This window comes from Mobula hypostoma, chromosome 3 (genome assembly GCF_963921235.1).
Source record: "Mobula hypostoma chromosome 3, sMobHyp1.1, whole genome shotgun sequence".
NCBI lineage: Eukaryota > Metazoa > Chordata > Chondrichthyes > Myliobatiformes > Myliobatidae > Mobula > Mobula hypostoma.
The window spans coordinates 107113770-107138887 of record NC_086099.1 but is presented as its reverse complement, the minus strand read 5'-3'; the positions used below and the strand labels follow the sequence as shown (position 1 = coordinate 107138887).

General features: G+C 43.0%; 1 protein-coding gene across 3 annotated transcripts in view; it reads left to right on the top strand.

The window, feature by feature from the left end:
* The first annotated feature begins 5270 nt into the window (after positions 1-5270).
* The window catches only part of mettl14 (methyltransferase 14, N6-adenosine-methyltransferase subunit), a 58767-nt gene continuing 38919 nt past the window's right edge, over positions 5271-25118 (top strand). For 2 of the 3 annotated variants that reach the window (XM_063043570.1, XM_063043569.1), the window contains exon 1: positions 5271-5410. In XM_063043570.1, coding sequence (XP_062899640.1) covers positions 5345-5410 — 66 coding nt within the window. In that variant the 5' untranslated portion in view covers positions 5271-5344. The remainder of the gene's footprint in view (positions 5411-25118) is intronic. The other variant, XM_063043571.1, reaches the window with a different exon arrangement.

Genomic DNA, 25118 nt, shown 5'->3' with positions numbered 1-25118 from the left:
TCCCAATCTACCTGCATATTGAAATCCCCCATGACTATTTTAACACAGCTGTTTTGGCATGCATTTTCTACCTCCTGTTGTAATTTGTTGACCACAATCTTACTAATGTTTGGGGGTCTGTATACACATCTGAACAGGGTCTGTATACCCTTACAGTTCCTACAATGATTCAACACCTTCTGACCCTATGTCACCTCTTTCTAATAATTTGATTTCACCTTTTACCAACAGAGCAACACCGCCCCCATTGCTTTCCAGCCTATCCTTTTGCTACAATGTGAATCCTTTTACATTAAGCTCCCAGCTATAATCTTTCAGCTGTGATTCAGTAATGTCTACAACATACCTGCCAATCTGCAAATGTGTTGCAAGTTCATCTACCTTATTCTGCATACTGTTTGCATTCAAATATAACACCTGCAGTCCTGTAATTGACATTGCCTCAAGATTCAGGGAAGAAGATTTAGGACGGAAATGAGGAGAAACTGTTTTTCCCAGAGAGTAATGAATCTGTGGAATTCTGTGCCCAGGGAAGCAGTTGAGGCTTCCTCACTAAATATACTTAAGAAATAGTTAGATAGGTTTTTACATAGTAAGGGAATTAAGGGTTATGGGAAAAAGCAGGTAGATGGAGCTGAGTTTACAGACAGATCAGCCATAATCTTATTGAATGGGCCAGATGGCCTACTCCTGCTCCTATTTCTTATGTTCTTATGTATTTACCCTTTTTGGTTTTGTCCACCTTTTACTTTGCAACTCATCCTGTTGAATGCAATTTTTCACATCAACAGCCTCTCCACACTACACATTGCCTCTGTTTGTAAACCAGCTTCCTCATCTTCAGCACCACTATCTGCCTTTCTTACAATACTTCTGCATTGAAATATACGCAGCTCAGGACACTAGTCGCACCATGCTCAACATTTTGAATCCTAACTTTGACTGAGGTCTTACCAACATCTGGCTCCCATCCCCCTGCAACTCTAGTTTAAAGCCCATCATGCAGCATTAACAAACCTTCCCACTATGATATCAGTCCCCCTCTAGTTCAGGTGCCAACCCTCCTTTCTGTACAGGTCCCACCTTCCTTGGAAGACAGCCAATGATCCAAAAATCTTATGCCTTCCCTCCCACAGAACTCCTTAGCCAGGTGTTAATCTGTATAAACCTCCTAGTTCTGACCTCACTAGCACGTATAGCAATCCTGAGATCACAACCCTGAAGGTCCTGCCCTTTTAACTTAGCACATAACTCCCTGAACTTCCTCTGCAGAACCTCGTCACTCATCATACCCATGTCATTGGTACCTACATGGACCATAACTTCTGGCTGTTCACCCTCTGTCTTAAAAAAGCTGAGGACTCGATCCAAGACGTCCTACACCCTGGTACCCAGAAGGGAGCATACTATCCAGGAATCTTGTTCTCACCCACAGAACCTCCTGTCTGTTCCCCGAACAAATCCCCTATCACCACAGCATGCCTCTTCTCTCAGGCAAACTTATTTCCAGAGACTGTGATTTTACTGTTAGGTCATCATCCTGGACAGTATCCAAAGTGATATACCTGTTTTTGAGGGGATGGCCACAGTGGTACTCTACACTTGGTCCTCAACCCCTTTCCCCTTCTTGTCAGCCAGTCTCCTGTGTCCTGCACCTTGGGTGTAACTACCTATCCATCTGTCCTATCAGATGTCCTATCCTACCCCTTCAGCCTGCCTAATGATCCAGAGTTCATCCAGATCCAACTACAACTCCTTAATTCAGTTTGTTAGATGCTGCAGCTAGATGCAGTCACCTGGAATACTGATCTCCCTTTCTTCCCTCATCCTGCAAGAGGAGCATTTCACTATCCTGCCTGCCATCTCTACTGTTCTAGCTGAGCAGATATGAAGAAGGGAGAAAAAGCGTGAGCTTTTCTTTCCTTTGCTTTCTCTGACTGAAGCCTCTCTTTGCGAGCTAAAGCCTCAAGATCACCACTCTGACTCTGTCCACTCGGATGCCAGCTGCTGTACTTGCCCTGCCTTCCTTTAATTTGCTCTTACGAGTCAATAACAAATGCCAATTGGCTGCTGGTCAAAACTCTCTTTCACTGCCAGAAGTAGCTCTGCATTCTTACCAGATCCAGACAAAGCGCGGGGCACCTCTGAGAAGGAATCGTGTGGATCTATGACCACAAGTTCCAACCAATAGCTGTGACACGTCAACTGTTAGTACAGCAAAGGGGACAACAGATGTGAAAAATGAACACATTGATCAGAGTTCTCAAAAAGGCGGGAAGAGAGAGAGAGCAGCGCCGCGCATGCGCAGGCCTCCGGTGAAAAATGATATCGTATCTGTTAAATAGGGGCTGTGGACAATTTGATGAAGACGGACGTGAAAGCACAGAGGAACATCTGGAGAAATTTCTGAAACACTCATTTGCTGCTGTCGTTACTGCGCAGTCAGGAATCTTCTGGAGGGAAGGCCTCAAAATCCCCAGCTTTGCCTGCTGTTGGCGACTGAAGTTGAGGTCGAATCGTTCGGACAGAGATGGCGCTCAGTACTCGGCGTCGGAGAGCTGATTCGGAGGCTCGAAATTTTCGCATGACTCAGAGACGAATCGTGGTCGGGCATGGCAGGGAGAGTTTTTCTTCCTTCTCCCGTCTGCGTGAGATGTGGGACATTTGAGAGACTTTGAACTTTTCACTGTGCTCATTGACTTCTTCATCAAGATATGGCATTGTTGCACTGTTGTAACTATATGCTATAATTATGTGGTTTTGTCCGCTTTTTCAGTCTTGGTCTGTACTGTGTTTTGTGATATCACACTGGAGGAAATATTGTATCATTTCTTAATGCATGCATTACTAAATGACAATAAAAGAGGACTGTGTGTCTTCATATTAATGCAGCAAATGAAAGCATTACATCCATGGAAACAAATAGCAGACCAAAAACTATCATCAAACTACCTCATAGACTTATTGAAGGGTGATGAGTGAATAAGACCCTGTATTTGCTCATTACAATTGAAGTTAATGTAGATATCTTTATTGGAAAGGATTATTGTTCCTTCCAGGTTTGAGGGCATACTATTGCGTTTGTTTTTCTTTAAAGGGGAAGATGTGTTATTTTGTGTGTACATAATAAAGAAATTCAGTTCCCAGTGGGCAATGAAGGCAGTTCATCCCAGAACTGGAAGTGATGATGACGAGCTGGTCACACACGCTCAGTGTTGAACAGACTGGAGTAATAAAATTGTTCTAGCATTTACCCACACTAAATTTGTCTTTATTAAGAACAAAGATAACATATACAGCCCAGTCCATCACAAGAAAGCCCTCCCCACCATTGAGCACCTCTACAAGAATGTTGCCACTAGAATGCAACATCCATCATCAAGGACCCCCACCATCCAGGTCATGCTCTCTTCTTGCTGCTGCTGTCAGGAAGGAGGTACACAAGCCTTAGGTCTCACAGCACCATGTTCAGGAACAGTTATTTCTCTTCAACAATCAGGCTCCTGAACCACCGAGAATGACTTCACTCATCCCAACACTGAAGTGATTCCGCAACCGATGGACTCACTTTCAAGGGCTCTACAGCTCATATTCCAACCATTATTATTTATTTGTTTTTATTTGCATGATTTGAATTATTTTTCAGATTGGTTTATCATCTTAATGTGCAGTTTTACATTGACTCTGTTGTAAGTCTTTGAATGGTATTTTTACTATGAATAACTGCAAGAAAATAAATCTCAAGGTAAAACTATGTGGAGACATACACATACTCTACTTTGATAATAAATTTATTTCGAACTTTTTAGTGCTGTGCAGTCCATACATTCACAATTTTATCAGTTACTGTATATATACTGGCACTGTTAACACATTTTGTGCACGGAGCACCATTGCCCTTCTAGGATAACACAACTTTCGAATGTTTGAGAAGCTTCTACACAGGCCTTAGTCCCTCAATGTCTCACAGCAGAAGCACATTGGACTGCAGTCCTTTACCACAAAGCCTCAGCATTGTCTGAACTGACCTCCAGTATCTCCCTTAGCCTGCAGTATGGAATGTGTACATTGGCAGCATTCTCTAACAGGCATTTTGTTGTACTGAAAGACCAACAAGATTCAGGCAGACAAAAGAGTATCTTTCATCATGTAGATGATCTTCCAACAGCACTTATTATTTGTCATGGCATATGTCCCTGGGATCAGTGTTGTCTGCTACACACCACTTGGAATGGACAATTAAATATCCTCCTCCAGACCTTCGTAGCAAAGGCACAGTCCGCAGGGAAATAGCTGACCAGCTTATTCTCATTGCAATCATCTAAAATGCAGTGCATGCTGAGCATGAGCTTGTGACCATGCAGGAAGAATCTGACAGGGAAAGCCTCTCCCATACCAGTTGAGCAAGATCAAGTACTTGTTAGTGAATTCTGCTGATGATTCGGACTGTGTGCTCAGGGAACCACCCCACAGAATCCAAACACGAGGAATTCTACAGATGCTGGAAATTCAAGCAACACACATGAAAGTTCAGTCAAACTCCTTCAGTTAGTCCTGACGAAGGGTCTCGGCCCGAAACGTCGTCTGCACCTCTTCCTAGAGATGCTGCCTGGCCTGCTGCGTTCACCAGCAACTTTGATGTGTGTTGCCACAGAATCCAATGTGTCTTTGTCCCACACTGCCTGCAGGACTTGCGGCCAAAGGTAGTTTGCTGAAAGAACTTTTCCACAAAGAATAGGTAGTGTCAGGGCCAGGCTCGTTCTTCACACCACCACAGACTGGTGAAGCTTCAGCATGTGGTGATACTTACTTGATGCAGCCACACCTAAAGGTGTCAACTAGATCGAGTGCAATGCTGGGTACACTTTTACCTCTATTGTACTGGAACTTGTGTGTTGTCAACCATTGGTCCCATTACATCTTAGATCCCAGTTGAACAACAAATAGCTTTGATGATTATTATAGCAGTAATAAGTCACATTACCAACAGCACCTTGTATCTGAGATCCAGGAGTTAGTAAGATGGTCAGCCACTCCCTCAGTACCAGCTATCGTGTAACCTTGCCTATCTGTTCCAGCTAATTTTCGTTACTCGACTCAGGTTATCCAGGTAAGCAACAAAATACATTACAAAACCTCGCACAACAGTCTGCTAAAAGTGCTTCAGACCATAATTGTACCTCATCCTCCTGCCCCTCTCAACGAACCCCTCCCCGTCTCCGCCAGGGCCACGCCCACTGGAAGAGCGCGCGCACATGTGCAGCTGTCCCCTTACGCGGAAGTGAGGTTGCAATTGGTGCGCGAGCTGGCGGGAACATCCGGCGGTGGTAAGGGCTCGGCGAACATGAACAGCCGGCTGCAGGAGATACGGGAGCGGCAGAAGCTGCGCCGGCAGCTCTTGGCTCAGCAGGTGAGAGTGAGAGAAAGCTCCTCGTGTCATGGAGGTACTTGCTATCCCGCTTGTCCCTCGCCCCACGCCCGGAGGATGGATCCCACCACTCGGGCCTGCGCTCTCTCGCCAGATCCGGCATGGGCATAGTCCGTCAGAGGGATGTTGCCGTACTCCCTCCAGAACTTCGGTTCCAAAGAGGGAGAAGCTAAAACCTGATGTACCGGTAACTTCCGAGACATGAAATAGGATCAAATTCAGATTTGTTTCCCATTGAGTTTTATCTATCACATGTACATGTCGCTACACATTTCGACACCAACATAACATGCCCACAGGGTTCAACACAATATAGCACAGGACAAGCAGCAGCAACGACAGAACAATATAACAATAACACAGCAAGCCTCTTTCCTTCTGAAATCGAGGTGCAAAGGGCCTTGAGATTACTAAATATTAAATTGTAGGTTGAATAAAAGGTGATGAAGGCAAATGCAATGTTAGCATTCAAGTTGAATGGACTAGAATGTAAAAGCAAGAATGTAATGTTGAGACTTTGTAAGGCATTGGTCAGACAGCACTTGGAGTATAGCAGACATCCTACCTCTCCTGGAAGTTCAGGGAGTCTCCCGCATATTGATAGCGGCTCACTGACTCCCGCAAATTATATACAATATCCTGGAAATTGATTTTTGGAGAGGGGGAGGGAGAGAATGAATGAATCCTGATTAGTCTCTCTGTGCTAAGTAGACCTTTCAGTTTTCTCTGTGGGCAGGCTTTACAGTCGACCTCTCTCTCTCTCTCTCTTTCATTGTCCATCAGTTCAGTTTAGTGTCCTGCCGCACCATGGCAGAGTGTTCCAAAAAAGAAAATATAAAAAGTACTTCTCCCCAGTCTGCACTAAAGTGAACCCCTGCCGAATAGGGGTCAAAAATAATGACAGTGTTGCTTGCTGCACTGTTTGAAACAGTGACTTTTTTATTGCCCATGGTGCGTTAAATGACTGTAAAAGACATGTTGAGGTGAGTTTAACAGGTGTCATTCGTTCATTAGCATAGCTAACATTATTTAAACTAGTTAGTTAGCTGCTAAGGAGCTACTCTGTTGATGTCCTACACCACAATTAGAATTTGGTGCTGTCAAATTGTGATATAGAAAGGGCATTCAGCATGGTGCGTCACATTAAGACTGAATTCAGAAGTCAACTGTCTCACAAAACACTTGTGAATCTGATGCTTTACAAAATTAACAAATTCATTGACACAGACTGTTATGAGGTTGAGACTTATATAAATGTGTGTAAATAGTTTCAATATGTGATCAAATAAATTGTTGTGTTCTTTCATAATTAAGTGTCCTTGGAGGTTGACCAGGGAGGGGGGATATAGTCATAGTCATACTTTATTGATCCCGGGGGGAAATTGGTTTTCATTACAGTTGCACCATAAATAATTAAATAGTAATAAAACCATAAATTGTTAAGTAGTAATATGTAAATTATGCCAGGAAATAAGTCCAGGACCAGCCTATTGGCTCAGGGTGTCTAACCCTCCAAGGGAGGAGTTGTAAAGTTTGATGGCCACAGGCAGGAATGACCTCCTATGACACTCTGTGTTGCATCTCGGTGGAATGAGTCTCTGGCTGAATGTACTCCTGTGCCCAACCAGTACATTATGTAGTGGATGGGAGACATTGTCCAAGATGGCATGCAACTTGGACAGCATTCTCTTTTCAGTTGCCACCGTCAGAGAGTCCAGTTCCATCCCCACAACATCACTGGCCTTATGAATGAGTTTGTTGATTCTGTTGGTGTCTGCTATCCTCAGCCTGCTGCCCCAGCACACAACAGCAAACATGATCGCACTGGCCACCACAAACATGTATGGGATTGCGGAGGTGGTGGTGCTACTACCTCCCTGAAATGAGTTTTTGCAGGGTGGGATGTCTGGTATAGTGAGCAGTTTTGGACTCCATATCTAAGAAAGGATGTGCTGGCATTGGAGAGGGCCCAAAGGAAGTTCATGAGCATGATCCCTGGAAAGAGGAGTGATGGCTCTGTGCCTGTACCTGATGGCGTTCAGAAGGATGAGGTGGGATCTCATTGAAACCTCCTGAATATTGAAAGGCCTCGATAAAGTGGATGGGAAAAGGATACTTCCAATAGTGGGAGAGCTTAGAACTAGAGGGCGTGACCTCAGAATAGGGTGTCATTTTAGAACAGATGAGGAGAAATTTCTTTAGCCAGAGGGTGTGAATCTGTGGAATTCATTGTCACAGGTGGCTGTGAAGGCCCAGTCAATGGGTATATTTAAAATGAAGGTTGATGGGTTCTTGATTAATCAGGGCTTCAAAAGTTATGGGGAGAAGGCTGAGGAATGGGGTGAAAGGACAAATCAGCCATGATGGAATGGCAGAGCAGACTCATTAGGCCAAATGGCTTAATTCTTTCCTTGTGTCTTATGGCTTGGGCATCCTGAGAGATGATCCTGCAGATCCAGGGGGCTCCTAATTATAGCTGTAGTTGAAGCATCGTGTGATCTGGGCCTAGGGACACTTTAGAAGTTGGACTTAGTTGTAATTCAACTTTGTTAATTTTCCCTGCCTTGTCTGTACAATCGGCAGGGGATCCCATCCCAGTTTCTCATCTAGTTCTGTTGACGGTGGAAGAGGAGAAACACAAATTTATGTGATTTAATCAGGCACAATGTTGCAGGTGTTCAAAAATGAAAATAACACTTTTAAAAATATATGGGAAAGCAATAGACAGGCAGATGACAACATTACAGATCAATCAGAACACTGTTTCACTTGGTGTGAAGATAGAAAATGTTGAAAATACTTAGCAAGTCGGTCAAATTATACAGAGTGTTGTGATGAAAGATCATGAGAGTGAAATGTTAATTCTTTTCCTCTATCTCAAGATGCAGTATGATATCAGTAAATGTAACATTTACATTTTTTCAGATTTACATTATGTGAAGTTTTGTTTTGGGAATGCTTAACTAATGGTGGACTGGAAGTTGTCAATTCACACTAGTGACATTCTTTACAAAGGATATAGTGCAAGTGCTGTTTTTAATATATTATTGGGCTGTTAAGGTACTGCCCAGAAGAAAGCAATAACAAATCACTTCTAAAGAAAAATTTGACAGGGACAATCATGCTCATGGAAAGACTTTGATTGTCCACGTCATATGGCCGGGCACATAATGAATGAACAAAAAGGGTTGTACTTATTTTGTACTTGAGATGTAGATATGATTCCTGATCTAATTCAAAAATAGTCTTGTTAGGCAGTTTTACAAATCAAGAGAACGACCTGGTTTTTCACTTAATAACGGTCATGTAACTTGCACATTTAATCTTAATATCCCGAAAAATGTAGGGAATATGTTCCTCAGTATGATGATCGTTAAAGTTTCATTGGGTAATGTTTAAACTAGCTTAGCTGGAGGATGGAAACCTGCAGGGGGATTCAGGAATGTGAGAAACAGGCAGGAAGTGGAAGTTAAAAAAAACGATGAGGGCAATTGATATCTAGAAAGAACACTTAAAATGGAAAAAAGAGAGAGATGGTGTGGTATTGATTAGAGAAGAGATCAGATTACTGGTATCAAATTGACTTGGTTCAGCAGACTATGATATAAAATTTGAATCAATTCAGGTGCCAAGAATTAGCCAAGGACAGAACAAATTGAATAGGGCTTATTTGCAGCCTTCCAAATGGTAGCTGTAATAAGACTGGAAGATATAGGAGCAGAAGTAGGCCATTAGGTCCATCGAGTCTGGTCTGCCATTCAATCATGGCTGATCCAATTCTTCCAGTCATCCCAACTCCCCTGCCTTCTCCCCATACCTTTGATGCCCTAGCTAATCAGGAACCTATCTATCTCTGCTGTAAATGCACCCAATGACTTGGCCTCCACAGCCACTCGTGGCAACAAATTCCACAGATTTACCACCCTCTGACTAAAGTAATGTCTCAGCATCTCTTTTAAATGGACGTCTTTCAATCCTAAAGTCATGCCCTCTTGTCCGAGATTCCCCTACCATGGGAAATAACTTTGCCATATTTAATCTGTCCAGGCCTTTTAATGTTCAGGATGTTTCTATGAGTTCCTCCACCTCATTCTCCTGAACTCCAGGGAACATGGCCTCATATGGTAACCCTTTCATTCCTAACGTGTTTTTCTCTACCACCATACCAGGCAGCCTGAGTAAGAAAACTTGCTCCTTACATTCCCTTTGAGCTTGCCCGCTCTCAACTTCAATGTGACAGGAATGATACCACATGATAGATTGAGTTGGAGCATGCCCATTTCTTTGGGTCTACACCATAAGTTTATCTGCCATATTTTTAATTATGCATATGTAAAATTGGGAAAATGTTCTCTGTTCTATACTTTGATCCCACTGGATTTTGTTGCTATTCTATTTAACTTCACTCAACAAATCAAGTTATGTTCAATAAGTTAATAAGGTAATAGCTTTCTCGGTCAAGACATTGAGCATTTTTGCACAGGAGTTTGTCTACAAGGTTGGAACACATGGAGTGGGAGTTGTACACTGGTATAGATCGAGAATTGACTTTTGGACAGGAAGTAAAGAGTGGAAGGAAGGAGAATCTTCTCTGGCAAATTGATGAGTGGGCTACTGAAGCAATTAGTGCTTGGACTGGAGCCATTCACAATCCATAGCAACAATTTGGCTGAGGTAATCAGATAACATCTTGCCAATGTTGTATATGACAAACCAGGTAGGTTTGGAGGAAGATGTAAATAGGGTGAGTACACTTAAGTGAATGTCAAGCACCTGCCAAATGTCATTATCCTTTGAGGTGCGTAAAACAGAAAGCTGAACTTTTTTTTAAAATGCAGAGATTGGGTACTATTAAATGAGAAATAACTTAACCAAACAATCACTGAAAGTCAACATGATCAGGAAAGCAAATGTTATGTTAGCTTTTACTAGAAGATTTGCATACAGGAATATGGAGGTATTACTATTGCACAGGTCCTTGAATAAGTAACTAGAGTCTTGTGTATAATTTTAGTCCTTTTATTTAAGAAAACGTGCACATACCAGTGAGGGAATGGTTCTAGAGGTGGTGAGTTTGCTGTATCTGGAGAGATGAAGATGCTTTAGAGTTAGAAGAATGTCCCCACTGCTAAGTGTTGTTTGTTGCAATATTGGATGCTCTTTATTTCAACATTGACCATTCTGATCACTTGCACTGAAATGGACTTTTTTTTTGTTCAAATTCCTTTTTTTCTTTGTCAAAATGTGTACAATTTGTTTTTTTTTGCTTCTAAATGCTGCTTATGCGATGCTCCTGCGATACTGCTGCAAGGAGATTTTTGCATTTGTATCTGTGCATACGCCTACTTATATTGACAATATACTGAAATCGAACATGCACTGGTCCATTTGGTTAATACTAGAAATGGCAGGCACACTTGAAATGGAAACCCTATCTCAGTGAATGAATGAGCCTCTGTCGGTCAGGTTGCTTCCTAGCTGTCTAGATACATAAATGTGATTTGGAGAGCAAGCTGTTGCCCATGTAGCAAGCTCTTATCTCCACGCATCTGAGGAAGGGCAGAGACCGATCCATTTTGGTACCAGCAGCATCACCGGAGTTGCCAGTCAATGTAGGGCGGCCTTGGGGACTCCAGCTGCAGAATTTTCCCTCTAGGTTTACTCTTCAAACCTTCCCCATAAGTGGGTAGAGCTGCAAGGCAACGGAGGCCTGACGAAGGGTCTCGGCCTGAAACGTCGACTGTACCTCTTCCTAGAGATGCTGCCTGGCCTGCTGCATTCACCAGCAACTTTGATGTGGAGGCTTGAGATCAGAGTTTTCCTTCTACCACAGTTGATGAGCCCCATCTGCTCAAAGCGACTGGTTTTTAAGGTGCCAGTAACTTGCTTTTGCCCCTTTTGTCAGTCTGAACAGTTCTGTCCGGCTTAGTAGCTAAACTACATGTGAAGGCCGGGAGCTGGACTTGTTTGTCAGAGGTTATTTGAGGCACACCATTGGGAGCATTTAATATGTAGTGGGAACTTGTCCCCATTACCACCCCCGGCTGTAACAACCTTAAGGAACCTATCACAGTGACTACTAACAATGCTTTCACAATTGCTTTGCATTGTAAATTCCATGTGTGTCTTTTGTGTTGTCTTTCGCTATTTGTATAACGATCCTCACTTTTTTAGCTGTGCTTATCCTGAAATTTTGTGTTCTACAGAATATCTGGTGTCAATAAACAAATCATGTTGGAGACCTGGCTCCTGATTACATTTCTTATGGTTAATTGGCTCTTTAATCACAATTCAGAACCAAGAATCTTCATATTAGTTGAAGCAATGTTATCAATGTTGTAATTAAAATCATGGAGAAGTGCATCATATAGTCTCATAGCTCCAGCAATGTGTTCAGTAATGACTTTAGGTGCTGTCTGTGGAATTCACACATTCCACCTGTGACCATGTGGGGTCCCAATACACGTTGCTTCTTACTCCCATGTCTCAGAGTTATGCTATTTGAGAGGTTAACTGACAACTTCAATGTAACTTCAGAGTTAATGGATGGCAAGAAATTAAGAATGGAGTTGATGGGCACGTGAGAGAGAATAGTACAGGGAATGAAGTGGAGAAATGAGATTGAGAGACTTGGCTAAATGTGACAGAATTTCACATGAAGAATATTTTATAAGACTTGGAAAAATTCAGGTCAGGCAGCATCTATAGAGGAGAATAAACAGTCAAGTTAAGTTTATTGTCATTTAACTATATATATGTACATAACGTATATAACCGTTATAGGTATATTGAAACGATATTTCTCCGAACCAGGGTGCAAAGCACAGTAATACACAACACACATTAAGAATAAAGTCTACAGATGAATCATGCATAAGTAACAAATTAAAGTGCATTAATATTAAATATTGCACTGAACAGATTAACCAGGGACTCTTTGAATATGATGCAGCAGGGAGTTCGGAAGCCTATTGGCCTGGGGGAAGAAACCGTTTGTCATCCTGACAGTACTTGTTTTTATGCATTGTAGTCTCCTTCCTGATGGCAGAAAATCAAAGAGGATGCTGGATGGGTGGGATCTTTGATAGTACTAACAGCCCTGTGTGTGCAGCGTTCCTGATAAATATTCCAGATGGAGATGCAACGTGTCATGATGCTCTCAATGGTGCTCCTGTAAAATGCTTAAGATGCAGGGAGGGAGCCTTGCTTGCCCCAATCTTCATAGTAAGTGGAGGTGCTGTTGTGCCTTCTTGTTCAGGGAGGTGATATTAAGGGACTAAGTGAGGTCATCTGTGATGTGAACTCACTGGAACTCGGTGCACTTCGTCGATATTTTGGGCTGACACCTTTCATTAGCCAAAATAAGAAGCTGCGGGGGTGGGGGGGGTGGAGGAGGAGTACATGCTGGCGGGTGGTAGATGAAGCCAGGTGAGAGGGAACATGGGTGGGTGGGTGGGGAAGGGTGAGCTAATTTGAATGACCACATCAGACATTTGAGACTATTGAATGGAAAAAAGGCAAAGAGACGCTGGTGGTCCATGACCAGTCTTGTTTTTCCCCCTTGCTAAGCTGATCCAACCAACTATGAAAGTGAACAATAATAATGTGTTATAATATTATGAAAAAATCTCAATACTGAACTTTCAAAATAAGGTGGATGAACTTGTAGACAAATTAGATATTGGTTAGTATGAGGTTGTGGGCATCACTGAGTTCTGGCTGAAAGAAGGTCATGGTTGGGAGCTGAATATCAAAGGATATACTTTGTATCGAAAGGACAAGCAGGAAGGCATAGCTGGTGATGTGTCTCTGTTGGGAAGAGATGTGATTACATCTTTAGAAAGAGCTGACATGGGGTCAGAGAATGTCAAATCTTTGTGGGTGGAGTTTAGAAACTGCAAGGGTAAAAAACAACACATTATGGGAATCATATGTAGGCCTTCAAATAGAAGCCAAGATATGGGGTTCAGATTGCAAAGGGAACTGGGAAAAACAGGTAATAGAGTAATGTCACAATTGTAATGGGGATTTCAATGTGCAAGGGGATTGGGAAAATCAGGCTGGTGTCGGATTGCAAGGAAGGGAATTTGTTGAATGCCTTCGAGGTGGCGTTTTAGAGCAGCTTGTGCTTGAGCCAACTCAGTAAAAGGGTCTTAGGTTGGGTGTTGTGTAATAATCCCTCAGTTCATTAGGGAGTTTAAGGTAAAGGAACCATTAGGAGACAGTGATCAAAATATGTTTGAACTCATACTGCAATTTGAGGGAGAAGCTTAAGTCATATGTATCAGTATCACAATGGAATAAAGGGAATTAGAGGCATGAAAGAGCTTAGCCAGGTGGATTGTAGGGGGATGCGGACAGGAATGATGGCAGAGCAAAGGTGGCTAAAATTTCTGGGAGTAGTTCACAAGGCGCAGGATTGATATCAAGAAGAAGTAGTTCTCAAATGGCAGGGGTAGGTAACCCTGGCTGACAAGGGAAGTTAAGGACTGCATGCATAAAAGCTAAGGAAAGGGCATATACGTTAGCAAAAGTGAGTGGGAAGTCTTAAAAATACAACAAAAGGCAACTAAAAAGACCATAAGGGAAAAGATAAAATGAGGACAAACTAGCCAATAATATAAAGCAGAATACCAAAAGTTTATTTTGTATATAAAGAGTAAAAGGGAAGTGAAAGTTGATATTGGATCACTGGAAAATGATGTTGGTGAGGTAGTAATAGGGAACAAAGTAATGGTGGATGAACTTAATAAGTACTTTGCATCAGTCTTCATTGTGGAAGGCACTAGCAGTGTGCCAAAGGTCTGTGAGTGGCATTGCTATTACAAAGGAAAAAGTGCTAGGCAAACTGGAAGGTTTTAAGGTAGATAAGTCACCTGGACCAGATGGACTACATCCCAGAGTTCTGAAAGAGGTTGCATTGGTTATGATCTTTCAAGAATCAGTTGAATCTGGCATTGTTCCAGAGGACTGAAAAGTTGCAAATGTCACCCCACTCTTTAAGAAGGGAGGAAGGCAAAAGAAAAGATATTACAGGCTTTTGACAAGGTGCCACACATGAGGCTGTTTACCAAGTTAAGAGCCCATGGTATTACAGGAAAGTTGCTGGCATGGTTGGAGCATTGGCTGATTGGTGGGAGGCAGCAAAGTGAGAGTAAAAGGATCCTTTTCTGGTTGGCTGCCAGTGACTTGAGATGTTCAGCAGGGGTCGGTTTTGGGACCATTTCTTTTTATGCTGTATATCAATGATTTAAATGATGGAATAGATGGCTTTGTTGCTACATTTGCAGATGATATGAAGATTGGTGGAGGAGCAGGTAGTGTTGAGGAAACACGTAGTCTGCAGAAGTACAGAGACAGATTAGGAAGATAGGCAAGAAAGTAGCAAATTAAATACAGTGTTAGAAAATGCCTGGTCATACACTTGGTAGAGGAAGTGTAGAGACTATTTTCTAATCGTAGAAAATCCAAAAATGTGAGATACAAAAGGACTTGGGAGTCTTTGTGCAGAGCACCCTAAAGGTTAACTTGTAGGTAGAGTTGGTAGTGAGGAAGGGAAATGCAATGTTAACATTCATTTCAAGAGGTTTAGAATAAAAGAGCAGGGATGTGATGCTGAGGGTATAAGGCACAGGTGAGGCCTCATCTTGAGTACTGTGTACAGTTTTGGGCTCCTTATCTAAGAAAAGATGTGCTGGCATTGGAGAGGGTTCGGAGGATGTTCACAAGGATGATTCTGGGAACGAAAGGGTATTATACACGGAATGTTTGGCTCTGTGTCTGTACTTGCTGGAATTTAGAAAGATGAGAGGGGATCTCACTGAAGCCTTTCTAATATTGAAAGGTCTAGACAGAGTAGATGTGGAAAGGATGTTTCCCACGGTGGGCAAGTCTAGGACAAGAGAGCACAACCTCAGGATAGAGGGGCATCCATTTAAACAGATGTGGATAAATCTTTTCAGCCAGAGGGTGGTGAATGTGTGGAATTTATTAACAAAGGCACCTTTGGTCATTGGGTGTATTTAAGGCAGAGCTTGCTAGGTTCTTGATTGGACACAGCAACAAATATGGGGAGAAGGCCAGGGTGTGGGGCTGACAAGGGGGGTGGGAAAGGATCAGCCATGTTTGAATGGCGGAGCAGACTCAATGGGCCAAACCCAAATGCTCCTGTGCTTATGGACTTATAATGCTGAAGCTTTATGAGACACTAGTACTGTCAACAGTTTTGGGCCCCGTATCTCAGAAAGGATGTGTTGTCATTGGCGAGAGTCCAGAGGAGGTTTATGAGGATTCTGGGAATGAGGTGGTTAGCATATGAGGAGCGTTTAGCAGCTTTGGGCCTGTATTCACTGGAGTTGAGAAGAATGCAAGGGGATCTCATTGAAATCTACGGAATGTTGAAAGAACTAGATAAGGTGGATGTGGATAGGATGTTTCCCATGGTGGGGATGCCCAGAATTAGAGGGCACAGCCTTAAAATTGAGTGACGACTCTTTAGAACAGAGGCAAGGAGGAATTTTCTTTTTTGGTAGTGAATCTCTGGAATGCTCTGCCATAGACAGCTGTGGAGCCCAAGGCACTGGGTATATTTAAAGTGAAAATTGATAGTTTCCTGATTGGTCAGGGCATCGATGGTTATAGCAAGAAGGGAAGTGTATCGGTTTGAGTAAGATCTGAGATCCACCATGATGGAATGGTGGAGCAGACTCGACGGGTTGAGTGGCCTAATTCTGCTCCTGTGTCTTGTGGTCCTATCCTGGAGCTTCCATTCCTTTTTGATAAGTTATTTGGTTGTACCTCATCGATAAATACTTTTATATTGTGCTCTTAAATTGTATTTTATTAATAACCTTCATATAACAGTCGTTTTCAAGAATGCTTTCACTCCATAGTACTAATTGAATGTTTCTCGTTGAATTCTACAGCTTGGTCTGATGTAATTGTGTGTTGTGTTCTATCACTATGCCTGTAAAATTCAGGGCATTGTCTCTCAAAACTACAATATTTTGAGTCGACAAATGCACGTTTTATTCCGATTCTGAAACTGAGTTACGTATGTCTTGCAGAATTTTGCTGATTTTATTATGAGTGGTTTCCGGCAGTATTTCTTTGTTATTTGCCAAGTGATAGGAGAATGTGGGGGAGGGGTGCAAGAGACTGCAGATGTTGGAAGTTTGGAGCAACACGCAAAGGAAGCTGGAGGAACTCAGCGGTCCCGGCAGCATCTGTGGAAAGAAATGGACAGCTGACATTTCAGACCAGCATCCTTAATCAGGATTGGAAAGAAAGTGGGGTGCTGGTTAGTATAAAAAGGTGGGAGAAAGAGTTCAGCAAGTGCGATAGATGAGGGGGGGAGAGAGAGGTAGAGTGGGAGCGAAGCAAGAAACTGTCCGGTATGAGAAAGGTATGTTAAGATGGCAGCATGTGGACACAGCTGCTTCTACAGGGTCAGCCAAAGGTGTTATTGTTTTTTTTAAACTTTTATGTTTTATGGTTACAAGGACATTAACAGCTTAAGGTGTTGAGTTTCTTCCCTGGCAGCGAGTTGCTGATTGGCAGAGAAACTGGAGGAACTGGTATGCACCATGATGCTGCCTGCATCGGAAGGTGTTGGTGCACGAAGGCAGTATGCAGTCTAATAGCAAGTGATCATCTTAGTTGCGTTTCTTGTGATCACAGGACCCTGTTGGACATTGCTGTTGCAGTCCAGTTCAATGATTTATTGGCGGACGGCAGGGTAGCTGTGGCCTTGGTTGTGGTGAGCTGTCAAGCTGTGTTGTCACTTGTTTGCAGCAGCCCAGGGAGTGGCATCTGACTTGGGTGCTGCACTGGATTGCCAGAGGCGTTGTGTGGCATCCATGCTGGAGCCAGTGCTGGCTCCTGCTTGTGTTCGCTTGGTAGAAGACGAGCTATATTGTGTTCGACTGCAGAATGCTGCAGCATTCATAGTCTTGGGGACTTGGACTATATATTTTTTGTATGACTGGCTTCTTGTGTGCCTTATGTTGTGTATGACTGTTGGTTCAGTGTTTGGTACACGTTGACCTGGAGTAACACTTTCGTTTGGCTGTATTCATGAATATTCATGTATGGTTGAATGACAATTGAAATTGAACTTGCAACTAAGAGATAATAGGTGGAAGTAACAAAGGGCTGAGGAGATGGAAATTGATAGAGAACAGTGGACCATGGAATAAATGGTGCAGAGCAGAACCATTGGAGCAATTTGTGGGTGATGGATAAGTGTGGGGAGAGCCAGCCTTGGATACCTAGGAAATAAAAGATAGTATCAAATTAAAAGCTCGAGTACAAAGTCGCAAAGAGTAGTGGGAGATTGGAGGATTGGGAAAACTTTAAAAAGCAACAAAGAACAACTAAACAAGAAATAAGGAAAGGAAAGATGGAGTATGAAAGTAAATTAGCACAAAATATAAAAACAGATAGCAAAAGTGTTTATAAATATATAAAGTGGAAGAAAGTGGCTGAAGTCAACGTAGGTCTCTTGGAAGACAAGAAGGGGAAATTGATATTGGGTGATAAGGAAATGGCTGAGGCATTGAACGACTATTTTATGTCGGTCTTCATGGTGGAGGATATATCTAATATGCCAAAGAATGATGTTATGGACGAAATGGGAGGTGAGGACCTCGATAAAATCACTGTCACTAAAGAGATAGTGATGAGCAAACTAGAGGGCCTGAAGGTAGATAAGTCCCCTGGTCCTGATGGGATGCATCCCAGGGTGCTGAGGGAATTGGCGGAGGTTATATAGACGCGTTGGTAATCATTTACCAAAATTCTCTAGACACTGGGCAGGTCCTGGCGGATTGGAAGACAGCAAATATCACGCCACTTTTTAAAAAAGGGTCTAGGCAAAAGATGGGCAACTATAGGCAGGACTTCCCAGTGGCCACACATTTGAATTCCATGTCCCATTCCCATTCTGATATGTCTATCCACGGTCTTCTCTACTTGTATTCCGTCTGGGTAGCCTCGAACCTGATGGCATGAACGTTGACTCCTCTAACTTCTGTTAAAGCCCCACCTCCCCTTCGTACTCTATCCCTTATTTATTTATTTATCTATCTATCTATCTATCTTTTCCCTCTTTTTTCTCCCTCTGTCCCTCTTACTATAACTCCTTGCCCATTCTCTGAGCTCCCCCCCCCCCGCCTTTTCTCCCTAGGCCTCCCGTCCCATGATCCTCTCCCTTCTCTAGCCTGGTATCCCTTTTGCCAATCAACTTTCCAGCTCTTAGCTCCATCCCTCCCCCTCCTGTCTTCTCCTATCATTTCGGATCTCCCCCTCTCCCTCCCACTTTCAAATCTCTTACTATCTCTTCTTTCAGTTAGTCCTGATGAAGGGCCTCGACCCGAAACGTCGACTGTACCTCTTCCTATAGATGGTGCCTGGCCTGCTGCGCTCACCAGCATTTTTTGTATGTGTTGCAACTATAGGCCAGTTAGCTTAACATCTGTAGTCAGGAAAATACTTGAAGCTATCATGAAGCAAGAAATAGCAGAACATTTAGAAAGGAGTAGTTCCATTAGACAGATGCATCATGGATTCAGAAAGGGCAGGTCCTGTTTGACAAACTTACTGGAGTTCTTTGAGGACATAATGAGTGCAGTGGATAGAGGGGAACAGGTGGATGTCGTATACTTGGATTTCCAGAAGGCGTTGGATAAGGTGCTGCACAAGAGGCTTATGAATAAGGTACGGATGCATGGAGTCGGAGGAAGTGTATTGGCATGGATAGTGGATTGGTTAACCAATAGAAGGCAGAGAGTTGGTATAAATGGGTGTTTCTCTGGTTGGCAGTCAGTGGTGAGTGAGGTGCCGCAGGGGTCGGTGCTGGATCCGCAGCTGTTTACCATTTACATTGGTGATTTGGAAGAGGGGACTGAGTGTAGCATAGCGAAATTTGCTGATGACACTAAACTGAGCGGAAAAGCAAATTGTACAGAGGATGTGGAGATTCTGCAAAAGGATATAGATAGGTTAAGTGAGTCCAAGGTCTGGCAGATGGAATACAGCGTTGGTAAATGCGAGATCATCCACTTTGGAAGGAATAATAGAAGAGCAGATTATTATTTAAATAGTGAAAGATTACAGCATGCTGTTGTGCAGAGGGACTTCGGAGTGCTTGAGCATGAATCTCAAAAAGTTGGCTTGCAGGTGCAACAGGTTATTAAGAAGGCAAATGGAATGTTGGCCTTCATTGCTAGGGATTGAATTCAAGAGCAGGGAGATAATGTTGCAACTATACAGGGTACTGGTGAAGCCTCACCTGGAGTACTGTGTGCAGTTCTGGTCTCCATACTTGAGGAAGGATATACTGGCTTTGGAGGCAGTGCAGAGGAGGTTCACCAGGTTGATTCCAGAGATGAAGGGGAGAGGAGAGATTGAGTCGCCTGGGACTATACTCTCTGGAATTCAGAAGAATGAGAGAGGATCTTATAGAAACATACAGAATTTTGAAAGGGATAAATAAGATAGTAGTAAAGTTGTTTCCATTGGTAAGTGAGACTAGAACTATAGTCATAGTCAAACTTTATTGATCCCGGGTGAAATTGGTTTTCGTTACAGTTGCAACATAAATAATAAGTAGTAATGAAACCATAAATAGTTAAATAGTAATATGTAAATTTTGCCAGGAAATAAGTCCAGGACCAGCCTATTGTCTCAGGGTTTCTGACCCCCCCCCAAGGAAGGAGTTGTAAAGTTTGATGGCCACAGGCAGGAATGACTTCCTATGACGCTCTGTGTTGCATCTCGGTGGAATGAGTCTCCGGCTGAATGTACTCCTGTGCCCAACCAGTACATTATGTAGTGGATGGGAGACATTGTCCAAGATGGCATGCAACTTGGACAGCATCCCCTTTTCAGACACCACCGTCAGAGAGTCCAGTTCCATCCCCACAACATCACTGGCCTTATGAATGAGTTTGTTGATTCTGTTGGTGTCTGCTACCCTCAACCTGCTGCTCCAGCACACAACAGCAAACATGATAGCACTGGCCACCACAGACTCGTAGAATATCCTCAGCATCGTCCGACAGACGTTAAAGGACCTCAGTCTCCTCAGGAAATAGAGACGGCTCTGACCCTTCTTGTAGACAGCCTCAGTGTTCTTTGACCAGTCCAGTTTATTGTCAATTCGTATCCCCAGGTATTTGTAATCCTCCACCATGTCCACACTGACCCCCTGGATGAAACAGGGGTCACCGGTACCTTAGCTCTCCTCAGGTCTACCACCAGCTCCTTAGTCTTTTTCACATTAAGCTGCAGATAATTCTGCTCATACCATGTGACAAAGTTTCTTACTGTAGCCCTGTACTCAGCCTCATCTCCCTTGCTGATGCATCCAACTATGGCAGAGTCATCCGAAAACTTCTGAAGATGACAAGACTCTGTGAAGTAGTTGAAGTCCGAGGTAAAAATGGTGAAGAGAAAGGGAGACAAGACAGTCCCCTGTGGAGCCCCAGTGCTGCTGATCACTCTGTCGGACACACAGTGTTGCAGGCACACGTACTGTGGTCTGCCAGTCAGGTAATCAAGAATCCATGACACCAGGAAAGCATCCACCTGCATCGCTGTCAGCTTCTCCCCCAGCAGAGCAGGGCGGATGGTGTTGAACGCACTGGAGAAGTCAAAAAACATGACCCTCACCGTGCTCGCTGGCTTGTCCAGATGGGCGTAGACACGTTTCGGTAGGTAGACGATGGCATCCTCAACTCCTAGTCGGGGCTGGTAGGCGAACTGGAGGGGACCTAAGTGTGGCCTGACCATAGGCCGGAGCAGCTCCAGAACAGGTCTGTCCAGGGTCTTCATGATGTGGGAGGTCAACTAGGGGACATTTCCTCAAGATTCAGGGGAGAAGATTTAGGACGGAGATGAGGAGAAGCTGTTTTCCCCAAAGAGTGGTGAATCTGTGGAATTCAATGCCCAAAGAAGCAGTTGGGCTTCTTTACTAAATATATTTAAGATATAGTTAGATAGGTTTTTACATAGTAAGAGAATTAAGGGTTATGGGGAAAAGGCAGGTAGATGGAGCTGAGTTTGGGACAGATCAGCCATGATCTTATTGAATGGCAGGGCAGGCTCGATGGGCCAGATGGCCTACTCCTACTCCTATTTCTTATGTTCTTATGGGCAAATCAAGCTGGTCTGGATGAGCACCTGGTTCAAGACCTGGCGAACAAAGATCAGAGGTAGGACAGTGAGCGATGGTCTCAAAGTATTTCCATCAAAGAGAGGAGGAAGCCTTCAATGTTGGAGTTAATGTGTTTTATCACCAACCTCTCAAAAATAGTTTATTACTGTGGATGTAGGTGTTCCTGGATGATTGTCATTGAAGCAGGCCACCACATTCTTCTCAGACACTGTCATAATTGAAGCTAGTTTGAAGTAGGTGGCACCACAGACTACCAAAGCGAGAGGTTAAACTTCTCAGTGAGCACTTCACTGAGTTGATCAGCACCAGGTCTTCAGTACTTGGCCAGGTAACCCATGTTGGCTGGATGCTTTCCATGGGTTCACCCATTGGCCTCAGACTGAAGTCACAGGGTCATCGGGGGTTGTGGAAGTTTGTGGTTCCTCCATGTTTTGATGGTCAAAGCAAACTTAATGCGAAGCCCTGTTACCCTGTTTGCTTGATTTCACATTGTAACAGATGTTTGCATTCAAGCCTTGCCACAGCTTTCAAGCATCCTTTGATTTAAGTTTAGCTCAGAATTGCCACTTTGCCAATGAGCGTTAGGTGTTCAAGGTCGGGAACACGAGTATGACAAAACTGCTACATCTGAGCACCACAGAGAGTATATCATGAAACACAGCACACCACCGCCCCCCATCTCCCCATCTTTTGCCTTTTCCAAATCAGCAGTTTAGTCCATCCTGTGTAGATAGGTAGATATTTTGTTGATCTCAAAGGAAATTACAGTGTCACGTAGCATTGCAAGTGTACAGATATAAATATTAGAAGAGAAGTGGAAAGAATAATAAATGAGTTAGAAACATAGAAAACTTACAGCACATTACAGGCCCTTTGGTCCACAATGCTGTGCCAAACGTACTTAATTTAGAAATTGCCTAGGGTTACCCATAGCCCTCTATTTTTCTAAGCTCCATATACCTGTCCTGGAGTCTCTTAAAATACCTATTGTATCCGCCTCCACCACTGCCGCCGGCAGCCATTTCCATGCACTCACCACTCTGTGTTTAAAAAAACTTACTCGCCTCTGTACTTACTTCCAAGTACGTTAAAACTCTGCCCTCCCATGATAGCCATTTCAGCCCTGGAAAATAGCCTCTGACTATCCACATGATCAATGCCTCTCATCATCTTGGACACCTCTATCAGGTCAGCTGTCATCCTCCGTCGCTCCAAGGAGAAAAGGCCGAGTTCACTCAACCTGTTCTCATGAGGCATGCTCCCCAATCCAGGCAACATCCTTGTAAATCTCCTCTGCACCCTTTCTATAGTTTCCACATCTTTCCTGTAGTGAGGTGACCAGAAATGAGCACAGTACTCCAAGTGGGGTCTGACCAGGATCTTATATAGCTGAAACATTACCTCTCGGCTCTTAAACCGAAAGAATCAGAAAGTGCAGAATCAAATATCGCTGTGATGATTGTGTGTTCTAGTATCAATTGTTTGGCGACAATAAAGTATAAACTCAGACCCACAGTTGTTGAAGGCCAATGTACTTTATGCCTTCTTAACCACAGAGTCAAGCTCTGAGTGTCCACAAGCAGTCTAACAGGACGGAGTCATCACTTCCCCAGCTATAGACTGACTCATGGTTGAGGGTAGGAGTTACCTCACATTGCTGTCTTTGGAATAGCGCAGTTGTCTTAGTCTATTACAAAAAGTGCTCCTCTGTTCAGCCAAGGTAGCTCACAGAGAGTGAGAGACATTGTTTAGACGTTGCCAGGATTTTCCGTAGGGTCCTTTGTTCTACCACAGCCTCCAGTGTGTCTGGTTTGATTCCTATAACAGAGCCAGCCTTTCTAATCAGTTTATTGAGTTTTTTGGTGTCAGCTGTGTTGCTGTCATTGCCCCAGCGCACCGCTGCATAGAATGTTGGCGATAACAAACCGGTAGAACGTGTGAAGGAGAGGCCTGCATACTCCAAAGAACCTCAGTCTCCTCAGGAAGTAGAGGCAACTCTGGTCCTTCTTGTACACATCTTCTGAAAGCCTTCGAACCTGATCTCTGAATCTGGTAAACCACATATTGGTTAAAAAAAACACAACTATTCCTCATTTCCCTATGATACAGCAATATTCCCTTGGGTCTTCAGTTTTATTCTCTAATGGCTGTACATTTGCTAAAGGGATGCTGGGTAGAAGTGGTCTCATTCCTCTGTTTCAGCCTTTCTATCACCAACCGCCCCCCCCCCCCCGGTAATGATTTTGGCCGTGACGATGAACCTTTGCCTGCTTAAAGGTACTTTCATACCTTCTTGCTTGCTTGCTTGAGAGCTCTGACAGCCAAGTCCTTCAGAAGACTGTGAATGTCAGTTCAAAATGTGTAGCTTAAAGGGAAATTGCATGCTGCAGTTTGCAGTGAGAGTAATTCAAAAGTGGTATTTTTAGAAGTTTTGCCCGCAGAATGTTGCCATGGCTCACTGCCGCCATCTTGTGGTAAATAAAAATTTATCTTAAAGCATGTTAAATGTTCACAGTTTGCTACTTTACAAAGTACTTGGGCAAAATATAATCAGAGAAATCTGTTCATTAATAATCTTTTGTTATACATAACAGTATTTGCTAGCGAAAGTGATGTGATTAGACATCTGGCTTTGCACAGTTTTCTACTTGGTAGATTTAATGTTATAGCAGCAGGAGTATTAATTAATCTAGCTTCTTAAATCTGCAGCATTGTTTGAAAACTATTTATAATCGATGCTTTGTCATGTTCATCATTGAAGTTTTATTTTTTGGGGTATTTAGGGACATTTATTGAAGAGTTTCTTAGCGTATCCAAAAACAATTTCCTGTCAGTTTTCAAATTCTTAGAAATAAAATAATTTAAGACTTCCAAAGATATTTTATTTATTTGCATGTTTGTATTGCCTGGAGAAAATTTTTATTCTACAGTAATCTGAAATTAGATTTTAGATTTTTCCTGGTAGCTGTTGTCACTGGATTATGTAATGCATTGCTAACTCATAGTGTACTGAAGCAGAAAGATAGCAATTGTTAATCTTAAAGACTTGAATCTACAGTAATATTAAATCTTTAAAAGCCACCAGCCAAGTTGACTGTTGTATCAACACACACAAAACGCTGGAGGCCAAGCAGCATCTATGGGGGGGAAAAAAGGTATAGTCAACGTTTTGGGCTGAAAACCTTTGGCAGTATACCGACTATTGTATGTTTTGCCTCTAATTTTGACCTACAGGTTGGATTTTGATATTTTAATCTGAGGTTCTTTCAGAAGTTAGGGAAGAGAAACAAAACATGTTGCTTCGCAATCATTTTATTAAGCATTAATAGAACAAAGGAAAATTGTAACAGATGGTGACAGGTTTACTAAGTGAAGATAAAAATAAGGTTAACATGTGACTGACTGCCTTAGGGACTCCATCTCTGGTTTTTTCTTTGGTGTTTACTCCTGAAGCCTTCCCCATGAGTGGGTATAGCTGCAAGGCAGTGGAGGTTTGAGATCAGAGCTTTCCTG